This window comes from Athene noctua, chromosome 22 (assembly GCF_965140245.1).
Source record: "Athene noctua chromosome 22, bAthNoc1.hap1.1, whole genome shotgun sequence".
In the NCBI taxonomy this organism is placed as follows: Eukaryota; Metazoa; Chordata; class Aves; order Strigiformes; family Strigidae; genus Athene; species Athene noctua.
Genome location: NC_134058.1, coordinates 6,365,347 through 6,383,218, shown reverse-complemented (window position 1 = coordinate 6,383,218; position 17,872 = coordinate 6,365,347). Strand labels below are relative to the sequence as shown.

Sequence of the window (17,872 nt, the reverse complement as noted above, 5' to 3'; positions counted from 1 at the left end):
GTGACAGCTTGTGGCCACTTGGTGCTTTTGTTGGAACGTGCACTCCATTTGACCCTGTCCCAGCGTTAATAGGATTGTAAAGGCTGACTCCTGCGTGACCTCTTCTTGCAAACAACCCTAACCCTTCCCCTTCCTCAACTGTTCTGTACAACAGAGCTGAAAAGTGTTGCTCCCAAGGCAGTCTGGAGTCGCAGTTCATGCTGCAGACGAAAGCAATTGGAAAAACCACTGGAAAAAAGTCAGCATGGGGCCACCTGTCCTTAAATAGTCCCGACTGTGAGAACAGTAGGCATTTGTTCCCTTCTTTAAAGGGAGCTGGTCTTAAATGCCTCTATGCAGACAGAAAATTACAAATTTTCTTTCCAAGGAAGGCCCCTGTTGAATAGGAGACAGGTGTTTACATACTTCTCTGTGATATTTTTAGGTGCTGTTTTGTTTCCTTGAGAGGAAAAAAGGGGTGACTGGGGTACAACTGGAATTGACTCTGGTTTAGGTGAATATTGTTAATCCCATCGAGTGCTAAATCAACATATAAAGTAATAATAGTTCTGACTCTAGACTGAAGGAACTGGAATTTGCTCTTTGTCTCCTGAAGTTTCTTTAGACCTAGCTTTTAATCTCATTACTGTATATTACTCCTGGCCTTAACTCAAACCAGTTTATAATAGCCTGCGTTTTGTGTTTACCATGGTGGCAGGATTAAATTTAAATTAAATTCTTACAGTCTAATGTCTTTACAACTTCTAAATACTAATCTTGAAAAGCTTGTGTGTGAAGTAGGTAAATGGGTTTACTCCCTTGATTCCCCCATGCTTACCTGTGCTCTTTCTTATACCCGTCCCTTGCAGCTTTGATATTCACTTTCCACTGTGGGAATTGAGAAAATTTTGCCAGTGGCCTGCTTTGTTTGCTTACTTTTATATAAGTGTCACTAAGGGGCTGGGTTAAGTATTTTGACCTACTTCAGGCATCAAAAGCTTCTTTTTTTCCTTTCTAAAGCCAAGATTGGCTTTTCACACTGAACGGCCACACCTTTCACTCTTCCAGTAATCTGTCTCCAGCATGCCTCTCCCATGGAGAGCTCCTGAAAAAACTTGTCTGGCTTTGCCCTGGGGGCTAGAGAGGGGAAGGGGTGGAGGAGAAAACCCTTACGCCATTGACAAGCAAAATACACGAACATTTTTGAGGCTGTAGGATTTAGCATCCTGTTCTCATGATATGCAAAACTCTGCCAGGATTATGGGATACATTGGAATGCGCTTCTTTGGAGGACCAACTGTGAGTTAGTATTACCACGCTTTGTAAATAAATGGGGATAAGACTGACATACTTCAGTGGATTATCTACACTTTGTACTTCCTAAAAGTATGCAGGAACTTTCAGTATTGGGTGCAGAAAGGCTTTCCCTGTTTGAACAAAGCTAGCAGTCTGTGCAATTACAGATACCAACTCAAACAGAGCAACTTCTGTTTCACTGGACTAGGAAGGAGGTTGAAAGGGGAATGAAATGTGTTGACCTACCAACTACTTCCTATCTCTGCTCATCTGTGGCAAGGAGTTGTGGTTCATTTGCAGAGGCAGCAATAATGAGATTAAGCAGGAAGGGCACTTTCGTGTGTCTCTGCAACACTTTAATCTTTCAGTGTCTTCAAATTGATACAGAGAATTGCTTCACGAATCGTAAAAGTGCAGAAACTTTTGGAAGTTCTGTCTGCTAATCAGTATGCACGTTGTGTTGGGAAAAAAAAATGAGTGAACAATTCTGTACTAAAATACAACCCAGATAATTCGAGAGGAGTGTCAAGAAATGGCACATGTTCAGTCTCAGAAATGCTTTTGTTATGGGACACCTTTCCAACACTGGTCTAGCTCACTGGAGGGTAAAGTCTAGCACAGCGGGTTTGCTGAAGATACAGTGCCAGATTAATTGATGGTGTAAAAGGGCAACATTCCTTTGCTGCTGTTCTTGAACTGTGCTAGCAATAAAATCGGACCAAACAAGTTAAATAGCCTTGTAAATGACGTGAAATTAGCTCTAACCTCATCTCCTGCACCAATAATATACTTAAGACTCTGGAAGCATAGATCATGTGTGTATATGGTCGTTGATAGCAGCTTCAATCTAGGCTAGTTTATATAAATTAGTGGCTTTATCTGATTTTGTGGCGGTCAGAAGCATAACTCTTACTCATGTTACGGATGAAAATCAGGATTTAAACCTGCAGTCAGGTTTGGGGTTTTTGGCAAGTAGCCAGTGCAGGCCTCTATTAGAAAGTCTTGCCTTAGTACAACAGCAGCTAAAACCTTCCTTTCGACTCCCCTCCGACCTCAGGGCATGTCTCATTAGCAGATTAAGTCCAGAGTTAAACGAGTCCTCTGGGAGGGAAGGATGCAGTGTCTACTAAGCCTGCCACTCTAGCTGAAATGATTTTCCTAAGGCCAGATAAGGAGTTCTGTGACTTGCCAGAGGGGAGAAGATCTAGAGATAAGGTTTGTTTTGCAAAAATCTGCTCATGAATAAATCCTGGGAAAATCTGCACTAAACTCTGATGTCACAGCCCTTGCCTGCTTTGAGGTTAATTAAGAGCAGGGCGTGTTAAGTTCCTCTGTCATCATAAATCTATTCCTTCCTATGTCCAATGGTAGGAAGACTCCTACCCTGCTGCTGCCGCCTCTCGCCAGCAGCCTGCAGCATAAGCGATTGCTTTAACATTCCACCTGCCTCCCTGACTGCCAACCACCGGGGTCACCCAGAGGTAACCACGGGGCAGGAAGCCTCCAGGAGCGGGCCTGCCACAGCGGGGATTAACCGCCTCGCTGGGCTGTTGCCCTCGGCAATTTTCTGGTCAGTAACTTTTTGAAAGGAGAGCGTGTCTAGTGCCGTAGGGAGGGGCCGGCAGGAGAGGATGACGAGAGATGAAGGGGGAGAATAAATAGGGGCTGGATTCTTTCCAGCACGGAAAATTGTCTGTCCAAGAATTTAGCCGAAACATAAATAAAATATTCCTCTATCCACCATTAAATTACCGTGAACGGGTGGCTGTGCAACATCCTGACAGGCCGTGTAATACAGAGTACCATGTCTCTCTTCTCCTTTATTCTTTTTTGTTTTCCTCAGTCCCAGACAGGAACTTTTGTGTCTGTAAGAGTGATTCTCTCCAGGATTTAGCCTCCAGTTGGGATACACTTGTTGCCAATTTAGAATTAAACTTTAAAGGGAAAGGGGACACAGACCAGACTCTGACCCATCTACCTTTTGAAAATTGTGTTTCCTAATGAAGTGGACCATTTCCTAAACTGCAGATCTGACTGCTTACAAACACAGAGCCCTCAAATCCTAGCTAGGGCAGGGTAAAGCTAAACTATGCCTTTCTTGATGCTGACTGAGCAAAGAATAAAGTGAGAGTTCCTTACATGCTTGCTTGCTTATAAAGGGAAGTGAAATGCCAGCCACCCAGCTTTCAGCTAACGGGAGCTCACCGGGCATCAGCAGGACACAGGCCCAGGCCCACAATCATATTCATCAGTTCAACAGTGAGCAGAAATTTTTGTTCAGGAGCACTGAGCACTTGCATGATTATCGCTGACTCTTAAGCTGTCTAGTTGAATGGTTTAGTTACAAGTTAACACAACCCAACCAGTGCTAAGCAGCAAATTGTCAAATTGCAGATTTTGCAGAAGGAGGTGAATTCAAGGACGGATAAGTAGGTTTGTAGAAAAATCTCAGGTGGCAGTAGTAGAGTAAGGACCCAGAACAACATTGGTGGAACTGCTGCAAGCACGAAGGGAGAGATACTGCCTACACAGAAACACTAAGCCAAAGCCCTCTGTAAGGACAGAGCTCAGGAGCAACAGAAGCCTCAATCATGATGCTAATGCAGCAACTAGAAGTCTTGTCTCTTTGTAAGATCTGATAGCCTAGGAGGCCAGAGGGGGAAGCCCATGCCAATTTAATTTGGCCAGATCTAAGAGAGAAATTGAAAGTCTCATATGATCTTGTAGGAGCAGTCAAGCTTGAATTTGGACCAAAAGTGTGTTGTATTGAGTTCTGAGTTTTATCCACCTGTAAAAAGTAGCAGAAATAACGGCAGGAAACCTCACTTCCCACTGTGTTGTTGGGGAACTTTCACCTCTCACGAAAGAATGGTCTTTTATTTACTACTTTTCTCTTACGCAGGCTGAAGCCTTCGCCTGAGTGTAAACAGTATCAAGGACACGAAAACTTCCCACAGAAACAAATCCGTACTGAAGTTAATGCTGTCAGCAGGATAACCAGAAAATTCTGTCTTCCCCAGATGGCCCAGATTTTAATGGGGTCACCTTGCAAGACTTGCCTGTAGGATATTAAAACTCCCAAAGTAACTGTTGGGGCGTAAAAAATGTTATGTCCAAGAGTTGCATCACAGACAGATGTTCCTTTGACAGGTCATCCTTTGCTTAACTATTCTTCCATGTATATTTCCTGACATTCAGTGCATCAGTGGCAACTCTTGGGAATAAGAGGCTGTATGGATGTTTGAAACAGACTGAAGTGAAGAGTGAGGGATCTACTTTTTATTTTGCAATAGCAGTGTGAAACCCTGGAGTACTAGGTATGTGAGGTCAGTGTCTTGCCTTACTCCCCTTGTCTGACACCTTATTTCTCTTTCTCTCCTCTTCCTCTCCTACCTTCCATCACTCTTCAACTTGTCAGTTAATTTGTTTTAGCGTTTGATCCAATCCAGCTAAGAGGTTGAAGTTCACACTGCAAATTGTGGACATCAAACTTGATGCTTATGTTTGACATTTTGTAGGTTTTTTTATCCCCTTTCAACAGAGATGTTGGTTGTGAAAGAGAGGGCAAGTGTCTATGCTTATAGTTGAACAGTATTTTGTAAATATTTCCTGGAAGCTTGTGAAATTTCTCACGTGTTCTTGATTTCCCTTCAAGCCTGTAGAGTAGGCATAAAAAATATCACTGAGTCTAGCGCTGAGTTCAGAAGTGAGTAAATACACATCAGTTTTACAAGCTTTGTGTAGATGCCAAAGCCTGATGGCCAAGGGTGATAATGCTCAGACTTTTGAAGACAGGCCAGTACACAAGCCAAATCTTTATCCATATGCTTTCTTAAAGTTTTTAAGTCCGATCACAACTTTTTCCTTGAAAATTACTTCCCCTGAGGTAAGATTTCCCATGAAATGGCTCTGGCATATTTATACATGCTCTGAAGTCTCTGGTTGATCAACTCAGTCCTTTGGTGATTTTGAGAATATAAGTCTATCAGCCTGTGTGTGTTTATGTTTGCAGATGTGCCAGTGACTTGTAAATGGGATTAATTGTAAATTTATTTAGGAAACATTTGAGGATGCAGGTACTTCTGGATTTTAGCCTTGCCTAGTCACGCTGGAAGAGCTTTTTGACCCTGCCAGAGATTAGCTTTAGTACCAGTTATGAGATAAGCTTAACTAGACCTTAAAAATAAGCATGTTAAAGCTCTCTGCAAGGATTTGTTGTGGGGAGGGAATACTGCAGGTCCTAATTTTTTATGTTTACCTACCTTGCTGTTACTAAGTTAATTTTAGGGATTGAGTTATAAACTGTGATGTAGTTTAGACTACTTTTTCCTGTTCTTTCAACTTTTCAAAAAACTCGAAGATTATTATATCTTTAACGTTTAGGTGTGTTTATTTTTAACCATTAAAAAAATCAATATACCAGTCAGATTCATACTTAATACAAAGTGGTATGGGAAGTAACTGTACTTCAATCACTGCTTGGAAATAGCACGGCTCTGAGAGCAACAAAGCTGTTTCCATTTTCAAAGCCCGTTTTCCCAGTCCCCTCATCAGAGTAAACCTACATTTGTCTATGTGAATGTCCTCATTTATTTTTTAGTACTAAGTAGTAATTTTGCATTGTCAATGCTCACAACCGAAATTGTGAGCAGTGTCAACCTTTTTCTTCTTTCTCTTTTGGATCTTGCTGTTTGATTCACAGAGCAATCACCTCATTTCAGTAACCATACTCCATTCAGTAATTTATTTTTTGCAGAATGACAGGTGACTCACCATTCATAACATGATGAATGCTGAGCAGACTTAGCTTGAATAGCAGAAAGGATAGATTGATTCATATATAGATGTGATGTCTTACGTAACAGAGACATTAAATTATATTCCTTGCGGTAGACTTAAAAGAAAGAGAAAATAAGGTTACAGGAAAAAATATTTTGGTTAAATCTGTTTAGCTGTAGATTAATGTTTGAAAAACTGTGGTGGAAGCACCATCTCATACTTGAGTCTAATATTGTCGTCTTACTAGGAAAAATCATACTGTATAAAGCCCCACAATGAAAATCAATGAACCTGGTAACTTCTCAAGTTTTTTCTATTTCTGATATCCTCGATGGTGTAGAAATACAGATAGGGTTGCATTGGTTATGTCTTCATTATATAGCAAATCCACACTATATGACTTTAATGTTTTCTTTCCACAGATACTCAGAATTTTCTTTGTACAATAAGTATTGTATCATTTTTTGTGTTAAATGGGAGCAGCAAGTGAAATCTTGCATATATTAGTTGTAAAATAAATTCATGCTTGAAACTGCTTCCTTTAAATGTCTGTATTACAATGAGCCTCTTGAAATGCATCTAAGACACCAGCCTGCAAAGAGTATTGCAAATAGTTACATATGATATGCTGAACAAATATGTTTTACTGCAGAGTGGTTACTCTCTCCAAATGTAGAGCAAGAACTAGATACATACGAGATATACAGGAAGGTCTCTGATTTTAGAATAAATTTCTCTTTTTGTGTGTGTATATAGCAAAAGCAAGGATAGATTTGAAATGTCATGATAGAGAAAATTTGCCAAGCATTTAATATATTTATCACGTTAGGCTAAAGATCTGAGTTTTTGTGTTAGCTATTGTGTTGCTTGTAAAGAACCTGTAAATAGCAGCAGTGGGATACAGCTACCACCATGATACTCAAGTCCCATCCCCATGTAATAGAAAAGCATTGTTAGTCTTGAATGAAACAATGCAATGTGGCTGGCAGTGAAAACACATCAAAGATATTCATCAAATTGTTGAAGTTAGAAGCATGTTTTAATTATTTTAGATTTGAAGCAGAAGCACTTTGACTCTAACAAAATTTTCTCACTGTAGATCATCCTGTGGGGTCGAACTGAGAAATGCCTGAAGGAGACCGCAGAGGAAATCAGGATGATGGGGACAGAATGCCATTATTTCATTTGCGATGTAGGAAATCGAGAGGAGGTCTATCGGCAAGCCAAAGCTGTGCGGGAAAAGGTTAGTGTCTGGGAATTCTGGGCAGAATTTAGTAACGACTCCTATTTGATGAGAAAAAAATATTGGCAAATTGGGGAAAAAAGAAGGGTGACCATCCAGATTATGTTGTACAAAGTCTAGCTACCTGTTTTAAGTGATTACAAGGCCTATAGGCAAGAATGTCAAAAGCTCTGAAAATAGTGATGTATTTTGGCAATAATAGATATTCAGATATAACAGTAACTGGTGGTTTGTGAGGAGAGACACTAGCTGTAACAAGTCATTTATTTTTGCAGGTGGGTGATATCACTATCCTGGTGAACAATGCTGCTGTGGTCCATGGTAAGAGCCTGATGGACAGCGATGATGATGCACTGCTCAAATCACAACATATAAACACCCTGGGACAGTTCTGGGTAAGATAAGCTCTTGTATCACATGTACTCAGAACTGGGAATCAGAGTGACAGATTACAGCTGGTAAACACTTGGCTGCTACTAGGTCTTTCTAAATGATGCTTGGTTAAATCAGTCTGGACATGAAAAAGTGACAGAAAAAACAATGTGAGGGGCAAAGGCCAGAGGAAAGAAGTCTAAAAAACCTTATTTTTTCCAGTAGTAACACAGGATTTGATGCTCTTGTATCCCCATTCTGTGATTTCCAGAAAAACATTTGATTTCTTTTGAGAAACTTTGAGCTCACAGAGGATAATTTTTTGTACAGTGATATGTATGGAACGTCAGAGGAGCATGAAACTGCATTGCTTACAGAAGAAAGCTAGTGTGAAACTCATTCCATCTTGAATTAGATAATTGTAATTTAAAAAAGAGCTGCTTGTTATTTCATCACTTTGTTGAAGAGTTTATCCTCTACAGGTTCTTAAACACACAAAGCATTCTGTTCATGGTCTTTATCTGTAGGTACTGCTTAAGTGCTGGGAAAGATTTTGGTTTGTTTCTGCACAGACTTTGCTTGTTTTGAATCTTTCAGAAAATGACAAAGCAACGACGTACTCTCCCACTCCTTTCCTAGCATAATGAACAGCACAGTTTGGCTTGTTGTCATTGTGTCACCTTTATTTTTTTCAGTAACTATTGGTTTTGTTGTATCTCTGCTGAGCAAACCTTTTTTTTTTTTTTTTTTTTAATCTGTTGTTCTTCAGACCACCAAAGCATTCCTGCCAAGGATGCTGGAGTTGCAGAATGGACACATTGTTTGCCTGAACTCTGTCCTGGCCTTGTCAGCCATCCCTGGTGCCATTGACTATTGCACCTCCAAAGCCTCGTCCTTTGCCTTTATGGAAAGCCTGACCCTGGGGCTGCTAGACTGTCCCGGAGTGAATGCCACAACAGTCCTGCCCTTCCACACCAGCACAGAGATGTTTCAGGGCATGAGAATCAGGTCAGTGCAGGAGAACTAGAATAAAGCATCTCATTTTAAATGAATCATCAGAATACACTCCTAATTAATGGTTCATTTAGTTAAGAGAATTTGATGTCTCATTTGGCTGCCTGGGAACAGAGGGTCACTCTAGGCCACCTGGGACTCATCAGACTGGTTCCCTCAGTTTGCTGGCATATTCATACAGCCTGCCTGTACCGAGACATTTGCTTCTACAGAGCAAACTGAAAGCTGTTTTTCCCTGAGTGTATTTGGGCCATATGCAGCCACCAGAGAGGGAGGGGAGGCAATCTGAAAATTGAGGTCATTCAAAAGGAGCAGTCTACAAATTACTTGGGAATTAACAGTACAAATTCCTCCTTTGTTCATTGATATACTTAATTCTTTTCTACTGAAAGGAATGACAGCCACTTACTGAAGTAAGGCTACCAGTACCTCCTTTTTACCACTAAGAGAACAACCTAAAATTCAAAGATTAATGACTGACCAAATTAATCTTTTACAATGAACAAAATAACCCATTAGTATGGTTTGTGCTCTCTTAGTCAAGAAAATATGCAGTGTCAAGCTATTGCTGGAGCAGGGGAAAGCCTTATGTTTGGTATTAAAAGCAATGGGGGAAGATATTTGTATTTCACCTGTCAAGAATTTGAATCAAGCAAAGAGCAACAGAGAGGAAGATGAGAAATGCCAACACCGAAAAAAAGAGCATTTTGTTACTGGTTTGCATGGAGTTTAAGAAAATCCTTGAATCAAGGTTCCGAGTACACTCTACCACTTCTCCCTAAAGGCACCAACATCTACATTCTTAACTGGTTAGCTAACCCAGGTAGTACTGGTTGGAACTGGGCTTTCTGCTTTCCAGCTTCCTGGCTGGAACTGGAACTTTCTGCTCCTTCCAGCCTGCTTTGGGGCATGTTTGAATGCCAGTAACCAGCGATAGCTTAGTGAATAACAGGACTTGGACAGTGATATCTTAAAGAAGGAGTTTTGTTAACAAATAATTATTTTAGTTTTTTCTTTATTCAGGTTCCCTAATCTTTTTCCTCCTCTCAAGCCAGAGACGGTGGCTAGGAGGACGGTAGAAGCTGTTCAGATGAATCAAGCCTTCCTGCTCCTTCCATGGACAATGCATGTTCTTGTCATCCTAAAAAGGTAAATATTTCCTTTGCCCAGCAGTAGCCTAGCCCCTTGGGTTAAACTGCCTCCCAGTCCTCCTGTCTGTCCACCAAGGCAGCCTCAGTCTGACTGTCACCCGATATCCAGGATCAGATTGGTGCATCCCTTCCCATAGAAGACAGAGAAGCAGAAGGGAGAAAACTTCCTGAGATTCCCTTTGGTATAACCCCATTACGAAACCAGTTTCATTCCCAAAATTTGGATTCCTGAGGTCTGAGCAGGTATTTGTATCTAGGAAATTTTTTAACAATTAACATATGCACGTAGTTGATTTTGATTTAGCGAGCCACTCTTTGGACTCCAGGCTTTATATTGTAAGGGATTTCTGTAAGCTGTATTTAGTGAGCATTGCTTGTATTAAGGCAATGAAACTGTTAAAAAAATATATTTTTGTGTATGATTAGGACAAAAATTTTAAAGTCCCTAAGGAAAGTCATAACTTCATATCCTGAAACAGCTAAAGAGAAAGGACATGTAAAATTGTGTTTCCATGCGAGCTTGCACTAAAGCCTTTGGAAAAACCTACTTCAGTCAGAAACTGAACCAAGGCCATGAGATTTCTGTGGAAAATACTTACAATATTGCATTTCACACAAGAAAAAATAATTCGCAATACATGCTTTGTTCTGAATGTAAAATTTGGGATACTCTCAAAAGTTACCAGAAATTCTACAGGCTGAAAAAGGGCTGTTCTTTCTCCTTTATTGTAAAAATTAATAATTTATTTTCCATTACAGTAGCTGTCAGGAAATTAGATCTATATCCATACCTTACGATAAGAAGGCCACATGCCTGGCACAAATAGATGGCATGTTAACGAGAGAACTCAGTTTAAATTTGTGTGTTTCAGAGAACAAGATTCTGAACAACATTTGGGAGGAATAAAACATGACGGTATCTTCCAAGTTACGGTTTTTACAGACCTTTTTGGATAAATATTTCTGTAGAGAAAGAGCAACTTGATATAACTTTCTTCCTTTAGGCCTTTGCACAGCAGGATGCTGACACAAGCTTTGTCTGCATACTCTCACTAGCTGATTTCTAAGAACGTGTGTATTTATGTGTGTGTGTACATAAACACATATTTTACACATCCTCTTATTAGAATAGACTAAGAGGTTTGTCTGGTCTGCTTATTTTCTTTCTGCTTCTCCTGCAGCATTCTCCCTCAGGCAGCACTTGAAGAAATCCATAAGTTTTCGGGGAGCTACACCTGCATGAACACTTTTAAAGGACGAACATAGACTTGCTGGTGCAAGGACTATTCTTCAGTGAAACCAACACAAGCATGAAAACCCTGACAAGACTGTGAATCAGCAGGCTTGGCTTTCAGCCTGTTCATGTGACTTGTGCTGCTCTGAGGCAACACATTTCTTGCAGGTCATATCCATAGTAACACGACCTTTGCACAGGATTCAAGGACTAGACTATGGACCCTTGGAAAGAAAAACAAAAAGTGTGAAATGTTTATATGATGTTTAATTCTTTAGAGTTCAATTGTTAAATCTACTCATAGTTTTAAGATGTAATTTTTGTTTCTAAAGTGTCTGTAGGCTGTCTCAGCTGAGAGGCAGCACATCACACCCCATACATGCTTTATCCCCTCTCTTCAGAGGAACTGCAATTACAAACTGCCCCTTGGTTTCATTTCAGCTTTTCAGATGGGGAACTTAAAAATACTTGGAAGAACTAAAAGTTACAGACATTTAATGGAAGCTTCTTTCCCTTTCTTCACTTTAAATGCCTTGATGAAGCTGCTCCCAACTCACATCAGGGAAGGAGCAAACGATGGAGCAGTGTTTTCTTTGTTAAAGGCCACCCAGGACTTCTGTCTGGAAGGACTGTGCTGGGCCTAAACAAGCTGTCTTACTTCACCTGTGAAGGCTGGAGAGGAATGCTCAGTCAGAGAGCAGACAGTTTGGATAGTGGAAGATTCTTTCTGTCACTGAACTCATATATGAAATTTAATTGTCTTTCTGAATATTTTTGTTCATTTATGATAAAAAAAAATTATATATTTTTAGCATTAATCCCAGATTGCCACGCACGTAGGCAGCATCACATTGGGAATGAACTAAATCTAGACCTAAAACTAGAGCCTGCTTGTACAAACATACAATCACTGACATAATCCATGCAGAAGAAAATCCATTGTATCAATCTGCAGAGTGAAGTAAGTGGAATAATGCTCTAAGAAGAGACACTACTGTAGTGCTCATGAAATGTGAAGTTTGGAAGCACAGTTAGCAACGACCTGATTAAATGCACGTTGAATTCAACTGGGAATATACCCATTGTTTTTTAGGGGCATTGAATCAGGCACTGATCAGCCAAAAGTGATAAATACTGCTTGGACTGAAATGCCAGAAGCAGCTAGACATTATTTATTTTTGTAATGATATATTCTCTTTGATAGCCTAGTAAGAGCAACACTGCATTCCGATGCCAGATGCAGTGTGCAGCACTAGGCATAGCAGTGTAGTTGAAACATATTGGAACACTACTAAAAGAGGAATTAATATAATTGCAATACAGGAAAGTAGCAAGCCTAACTGGAGAACACCTGAATGAAGCACCTTGAGGAAGGCCAGGTGGTTAAAGGAGTGAATTTAGGGCTCCTGACTTGAATTTCAAGCTTTTCCATAGATGTCCTGTGTGACCTGGGGCAAACTGCATAATTTCAAGGTGCACCCTGACCTGCAAAGCAGATATTTCTAGTGTTTCCCTACCTCAAAAGTTGAAAGTCTCACTACTTAAATGTTTGTCAAAAGCTCAGCAAATTCAAATGGAACATGCCATAGAAAGGAAAAGCAGTATTTATTCATAAACCAACAGGTTCTATACAAAAATTTAGAAGACGAAAAAACCCATATGCCAAAATGTATAATTTCCTAAAAGAACTCTGAATTACAGCAGAAAAGATGTGAGCTCTATTTAGAATATTTCTTTGCTTCTGTCATGTAGAAGGGAGACCAACTGCTTGGGTGCAATGATGTCAGTGTTAAAATCTGAAGGTCTGGACCTTACTGCAAATCAGCAGATATATTTCTTCTTGAGCAGTTCAAGGGCAAGACATTGCCAAAGTGCCATGGGTGCAAGCCACTCTGCCCACATGGGTGCTTTGAGGAGCTCTCCTGTCTGGGTCAGTGCTTTCCTCCTGAGTTCAGAACATACAAGCTGTACCACTGTGCCAGCTCTGAAAAGGTTTCTTACAATGGAGTTTTGTTTTGAATTCCTAGATGTCTGAGGCTCTCTGGAGAGGATGAAAAGGAACTTTGATCTCTGTGGTTTTGACGCCCACCCTAATAGATGCTTTCAGCTTTATTTTTTGTCAATTTTTTGAGAAGTAGTCCTGTTCATTGAAAACACAAGTACAAGGAGTGTAGAACCCTTCCAGAATCTGCCAGGAATACTGAAGGTACCATATTTATCAAGAGACACTTGAGAGAGGAAGGGATGATTATACATACCTCCCCTTATGCCCTCTAATCCTTTCTAGTTTTTCATTAATCACACTCAGGCATGCCAGGCTTGTAGATGCAAGAGCAAACAGAATTGGTGAAAGAGGGCACCCTGTGGTGTCCCCTGTAAATTAAACCTTTATGCTGAGATTCTATTCATTGATAACACCCTGATGCAAAAGTGAGGTAAAAACTAGTACACACATTGAAATTAAGTCTCCACTCATCCCCAAATCCTGTCCCTTCGATGAATCTGCTCCTTTCCTGCACTGCATAAAAGATGTTCCCTATCTTCAGAAGTTGTCTCACATATTAAGTGCTGTTGATTTCTTTCTAATGAATATAAACAAATCAGAACGTAGCTGAGACACTCATCGTCTCACTCCTCACATACACACACGCACACACTTCCCTTTCCCTCTCCCTTTCCCTCAGGGTCTCTGAGCGGACAGCAGGTCAAATAGCAGTCACAGTGGGGGAGAGGTATGCAGCAAACAGAAAATAATGAGGAAAACATTGACTTTGCTTTTCAGATAGTAGGAAGAGTTGGGTAACAGTTTCTTCTCTTGGAGTGTTGCGAGATAGAATGCTCTCCATCCAGTGAGCTACTTGCAGATTTGGATGGATACATTTGAAGACTTTTTTTCATAGAAAGGCTCCTCTGGAATGCCTGCTGAGGTCTGCTGTCCCTTTTCACATAAGGTTAGTATTGGGTAATCTTAAAGTGCTGCAAATGTTGACAAGCTTTGTTGAAGCCTAAGGCCTTCTCAAAGGAATTTCCGCCCTTTGACTTATTTTAATTTTGGTTTTCCCTGCTCTCTCCACTGCCTCCTGCTTTCCACGTCACAATTATTTTTTTTCCTTCTGTTTTCCTATGTCATTACTGCACTTTTCAGTGCCACCATCTTGAATCCAGATGTCATACAAAGAGTCTGGAGTAAATCAAAATCGGGGTATATATTATCCTGCTGAAGGAATCTAGGTGAAGTTGTCAAAGCAGATCATAGAAGTTTCATATAAAATTAGTTTTACTTGCTCCAATCTATGAAGAAGACCCCTTAATATCATTTTTATTCAGGAGATTGCTGCTGTTTTAAAATTTCAATGATAGAGAAATGTTAGCCATTTTGGGACATATGTTCTCCTGACATAAAAAGACCCTATTTAAATGGGAGGATTTTTCAGTTCCAGGTTCTTTCAGAGGCTGGTGTTTGCACAAAGTGATTTTCAAAATTAGCGAGGCAGGGCAGGGAGAGGAGGAGTCCTTTGTAAGTAAACCTGATTCTTCATGTTCAATATTTGATTTTGTATTTTGGTTTTGATGAGAAAAAACCCCATGTTCCCTCATGCACCCTTAAAAATGTCCTTCCATATCCCTGTTGATGTCACGTTTTTAGCAGGATGAAGAAAAGGTGTGAGCCCTGAAAGTGGGAACTATACCCTACCTATTCATCCATTGTTCTGTTGAGGTTAAAAAGTAATGGAGTCCAGCCTATAGCTCTTCTAGAACTTCACAGAAAGTGCCTGGGCAAGTGATTCTGATGTTTGCAAAGAGAAACTTGTACTTTTATGTAATGTGTTAATTAGTGTGGGTGGATATGATCAGATCTAGCCTTGCAAGCCTTTCAGACAACTCCCTGAACACTCCCACCTTCAGATATTAACAGATAGCACTGCACTTGCCAAATCTCATAAAAACCTAGTAACAGACTTAATGCAGGCAGAGCATAAGTGGGTGCATTTATTTCAAAGAGAACACATCTGTTTGTAGCAGACATTAATTTGGCCTAGTATGTTCCTCTAGCTCAAATGCAACTGTTGAGGAAAAGAATACAGGATGACCTTGGATCATCTATTTCTGTTTTTCTTTCTTCATGTGGCTTTAATAAACTTAATCTGGGTGACAGCCACTTTTTGACAGCACTTGTTCATAAATTTGGGGGTAAAGCAAGATGATGTCACATGTAATCTTTTGCATTTTTCACCAAATAACCGACAGCCCTGAGAATATTCTGCACTGTGCAGCTCTCGCCTCCCTGGTACTAAGATCCTTCAACCTGGTATTGCTTCTTAGCCTGCTGGAGTCTGGAGACTGAGCAAAACCTGTCAGTCACAAGCAGCAGTTACATTCTCTAGTGAACAGAATCCTTTGTTAGAGTGCTTTTCTGGAGGAGATTTTGTGATATGAATAGTGGCTAGCACCTCTTGCAGACTTCAGCAACTAATTTGGAGAAAGACATGAAGAAAACCAGAACTTCACCTTCTCACTGCTACTCATTCTCTTTTATCCAGTGTTTCTGAGAGGGAGCTGGCAAGTCAGTCACTTCTCTGACTGATAAACTGCCCCTCTTCCCACCCTCTATTCTACTGATTGCCTCTGTAGCTTTCTTCAATACCTTCAGGGAGTTGACAGCTTCATCAGAAACAACCCTTTCTGTACTCTTGAGGAGAGGCAGATCAGCAAGGTAATGTGTTAGAGAGAAGACGAGACTCTGGTTTGATGGGACTGAGGTACACCAGCCTGTAGCCTACAGATGGAAGACACAAGACACAACTTGAATGTTGCCAGTACCACAGAAGGCAGTGAATTCCCCCTGCTCCTGCCATCTTTTCTTGAAACATAATACCCTCTTTTGTTTCTGTAACAGATCCCTCAAACTCATGCTTTAGCAGAAACACATACTGGTCCAACCTGTGTGGACTAAATACAACTGAAAAGCATAGACCTCTGAGGAGACAGTTTATATCTTCACACCTTCCCAAAGAGTCCAAACTTATTAGTGCCTTATACTCACCTTTGCTATGAGTGTTGTGACATATTAATGCAGAAAAAAACCCAAGGCAAATGTATATGCTGATTTTTCTGCATAAATCTAGAAAAAGAACAGTTCCTCCTTAAATGAGGGGAGAGAGCACTGTGATTTGAGCTTGAGTGACTGAAGAGTAAGTATATAAGAAAACAACATAGAGGATAGATGGAATCTTAAGGGGAGTGTGGTGGCCCTAAAGAAACAGAGGTGAGATGCCACCTTCTATCCTGAAGAGATTCCACGTTCTATTATAGAGGCATGTGATTTCCATCCTAGTACGGTGTCTGTGAAAGAAGCGTGTTGTTACTGCTGCTCGTTCCTTTGGGTCACTATGCCCTAAAGAAGCAGTCCATTTACTTTGTAGCTTGCTGGCTCAGAACACCCTAATATGTCAGTTACTGTTTGGCGTCTCTTGTTTTTTTGAGGAAGGGAAAGCAACCCATACATGTGGAAACAAGGAAGGGACAGTTTGATTCACCACTCCCTTTCTCCTAGCCAGCTGCAGAGGTCACCCATCATGCCTAGGTATTACAAGGACATGTGGTTCTCAACCTTGTGTTAGTAATCAACCTGACCCAGTGCTACTAGGTAGATGTGGTTCAGTTTCCTGGGTTTTTTTCTTATGCAATTTTATTTATCTGAAGGAGTTGCCGCTGTGTTGTACAAGCTTTTCACTGGCAGGGCATCCTAGGCATGAGTTTTCCCTGTCTATGTTAATCAAGTGATAATGAAAAGAATACAGAAGCGAAAAGTTGCTGTTTGACACCTTCCCCAAGCATCTTCTTCCCCAGCAATGTGGAATTGGAAGAACACTGTTGGAATATCAGTGCCTTAAATCTAGACATCTCGGAAGCCTGCTGGCTTCTGTATGAAAACGATTCTGGCATCCAAAATTGACTTCCTACATGTCCTCTGAGGCCATCTGCACTGAGGTTGCTTACCTGAGCAAACCACAAGTGCGGTGCACTGGTACAGAGGAAGACTGCACGGAAAGCTGTGGTACATATAGTCACTGACCAAACTGATTTAAACTTCTGGTCCTGCAAGCCACTTTTGAAAAAAATAGATTGAAGAATGAGATGACGTGTGATAGCCAGTACAAAACCAAGTACTGCAGCGAGATCTCTAGTTGCCCTTCGGTGCCTGAGAGTAGCCTACGTGACTCCCAGAAGTCCTGCCTTAGATTTGACCCCTGACTGGTTCCTTCCCTTGAACCACCAAATGCCAACACTGGGCATTGCTTCACCTTCCTGTTTTAGCACTAGGTGCTCTGGAGCACAGCCACCAGCTGCTGCTTTGGGCATTGCTGCTGATCTGATGAGTGTTCCCAGATCCTGTTCTGGCACATTGCAGGATTAACGTTAGCAGTAAAAAAAAGGAGGCAATTCATTGCTGTCTTTTCCAGGAAAAGATTAGTGCCTTTATGCAGAGAAGACTGAAATAAATGCAGGAGTGATACGGCTTCTGGAATATTTTGGCAATAGGATAAATGCTGTCGTATGGAGTAAGGGTTTATGATAAAAAGGGTTCATCTCAGAAGAATGTCAACAGAAGGTGGAAATGGTCCTAATGGAAAACAAGTGGTATCTGAACACACAGTTCCTCTTCCTGGGGCCTGCTGGGAATGCTGATTTCACACAGACATGTCATAGCGAAGTCGGTTCACTCCCATGATCATTATACCCCCTGCAACTCTGCCTATTGCAGTAATGGCAGAGGTGACAAGCTCATTGTCTCTGCTCTCT

General features: G+C 40.8%; 1 protein-coding gene across 3 annotated transcripts in view; it reads left to right on the top strand.

Moving 5' to 3' along the window:
• DHRS3 (dehydrogenase/reductase 3) overlaps positions 1–15,228 on the top strand; it is an 80,734-nt gene extending 65,506 nt beyond the window's left edge. For all 3 annotated transcript variants that reach the window (XM_074924866.1, XM_074924867.1, XM_074924865.1), the window contains 5 exons: positions 7,154–7,297; positions 7,573–7,692; positions 8,439–8,677; positions 9,707–9,832; positions 11,016–15,228. In XM_074924866.1, coding sequence (XP_074780967.1) covers positions 7,154–7,297; positions 7,573–7,692; positions 8,439–8,677; positions 9,707–9,832; positions 11,016–11,100 — 714 coding nt within the window. In that variant the 3' untranslated portion in view covers positions 11,101–15,228. The remainder of the gene's footprint in view (positions 1–7,153; positions 7,298–7,572; positions 7,693–8,438; positions 8,678–9,706; positions 9,833–11,015) is intronic.
• Positions 15,229–17,872: the final 2,644 nt, after the last annotated feature.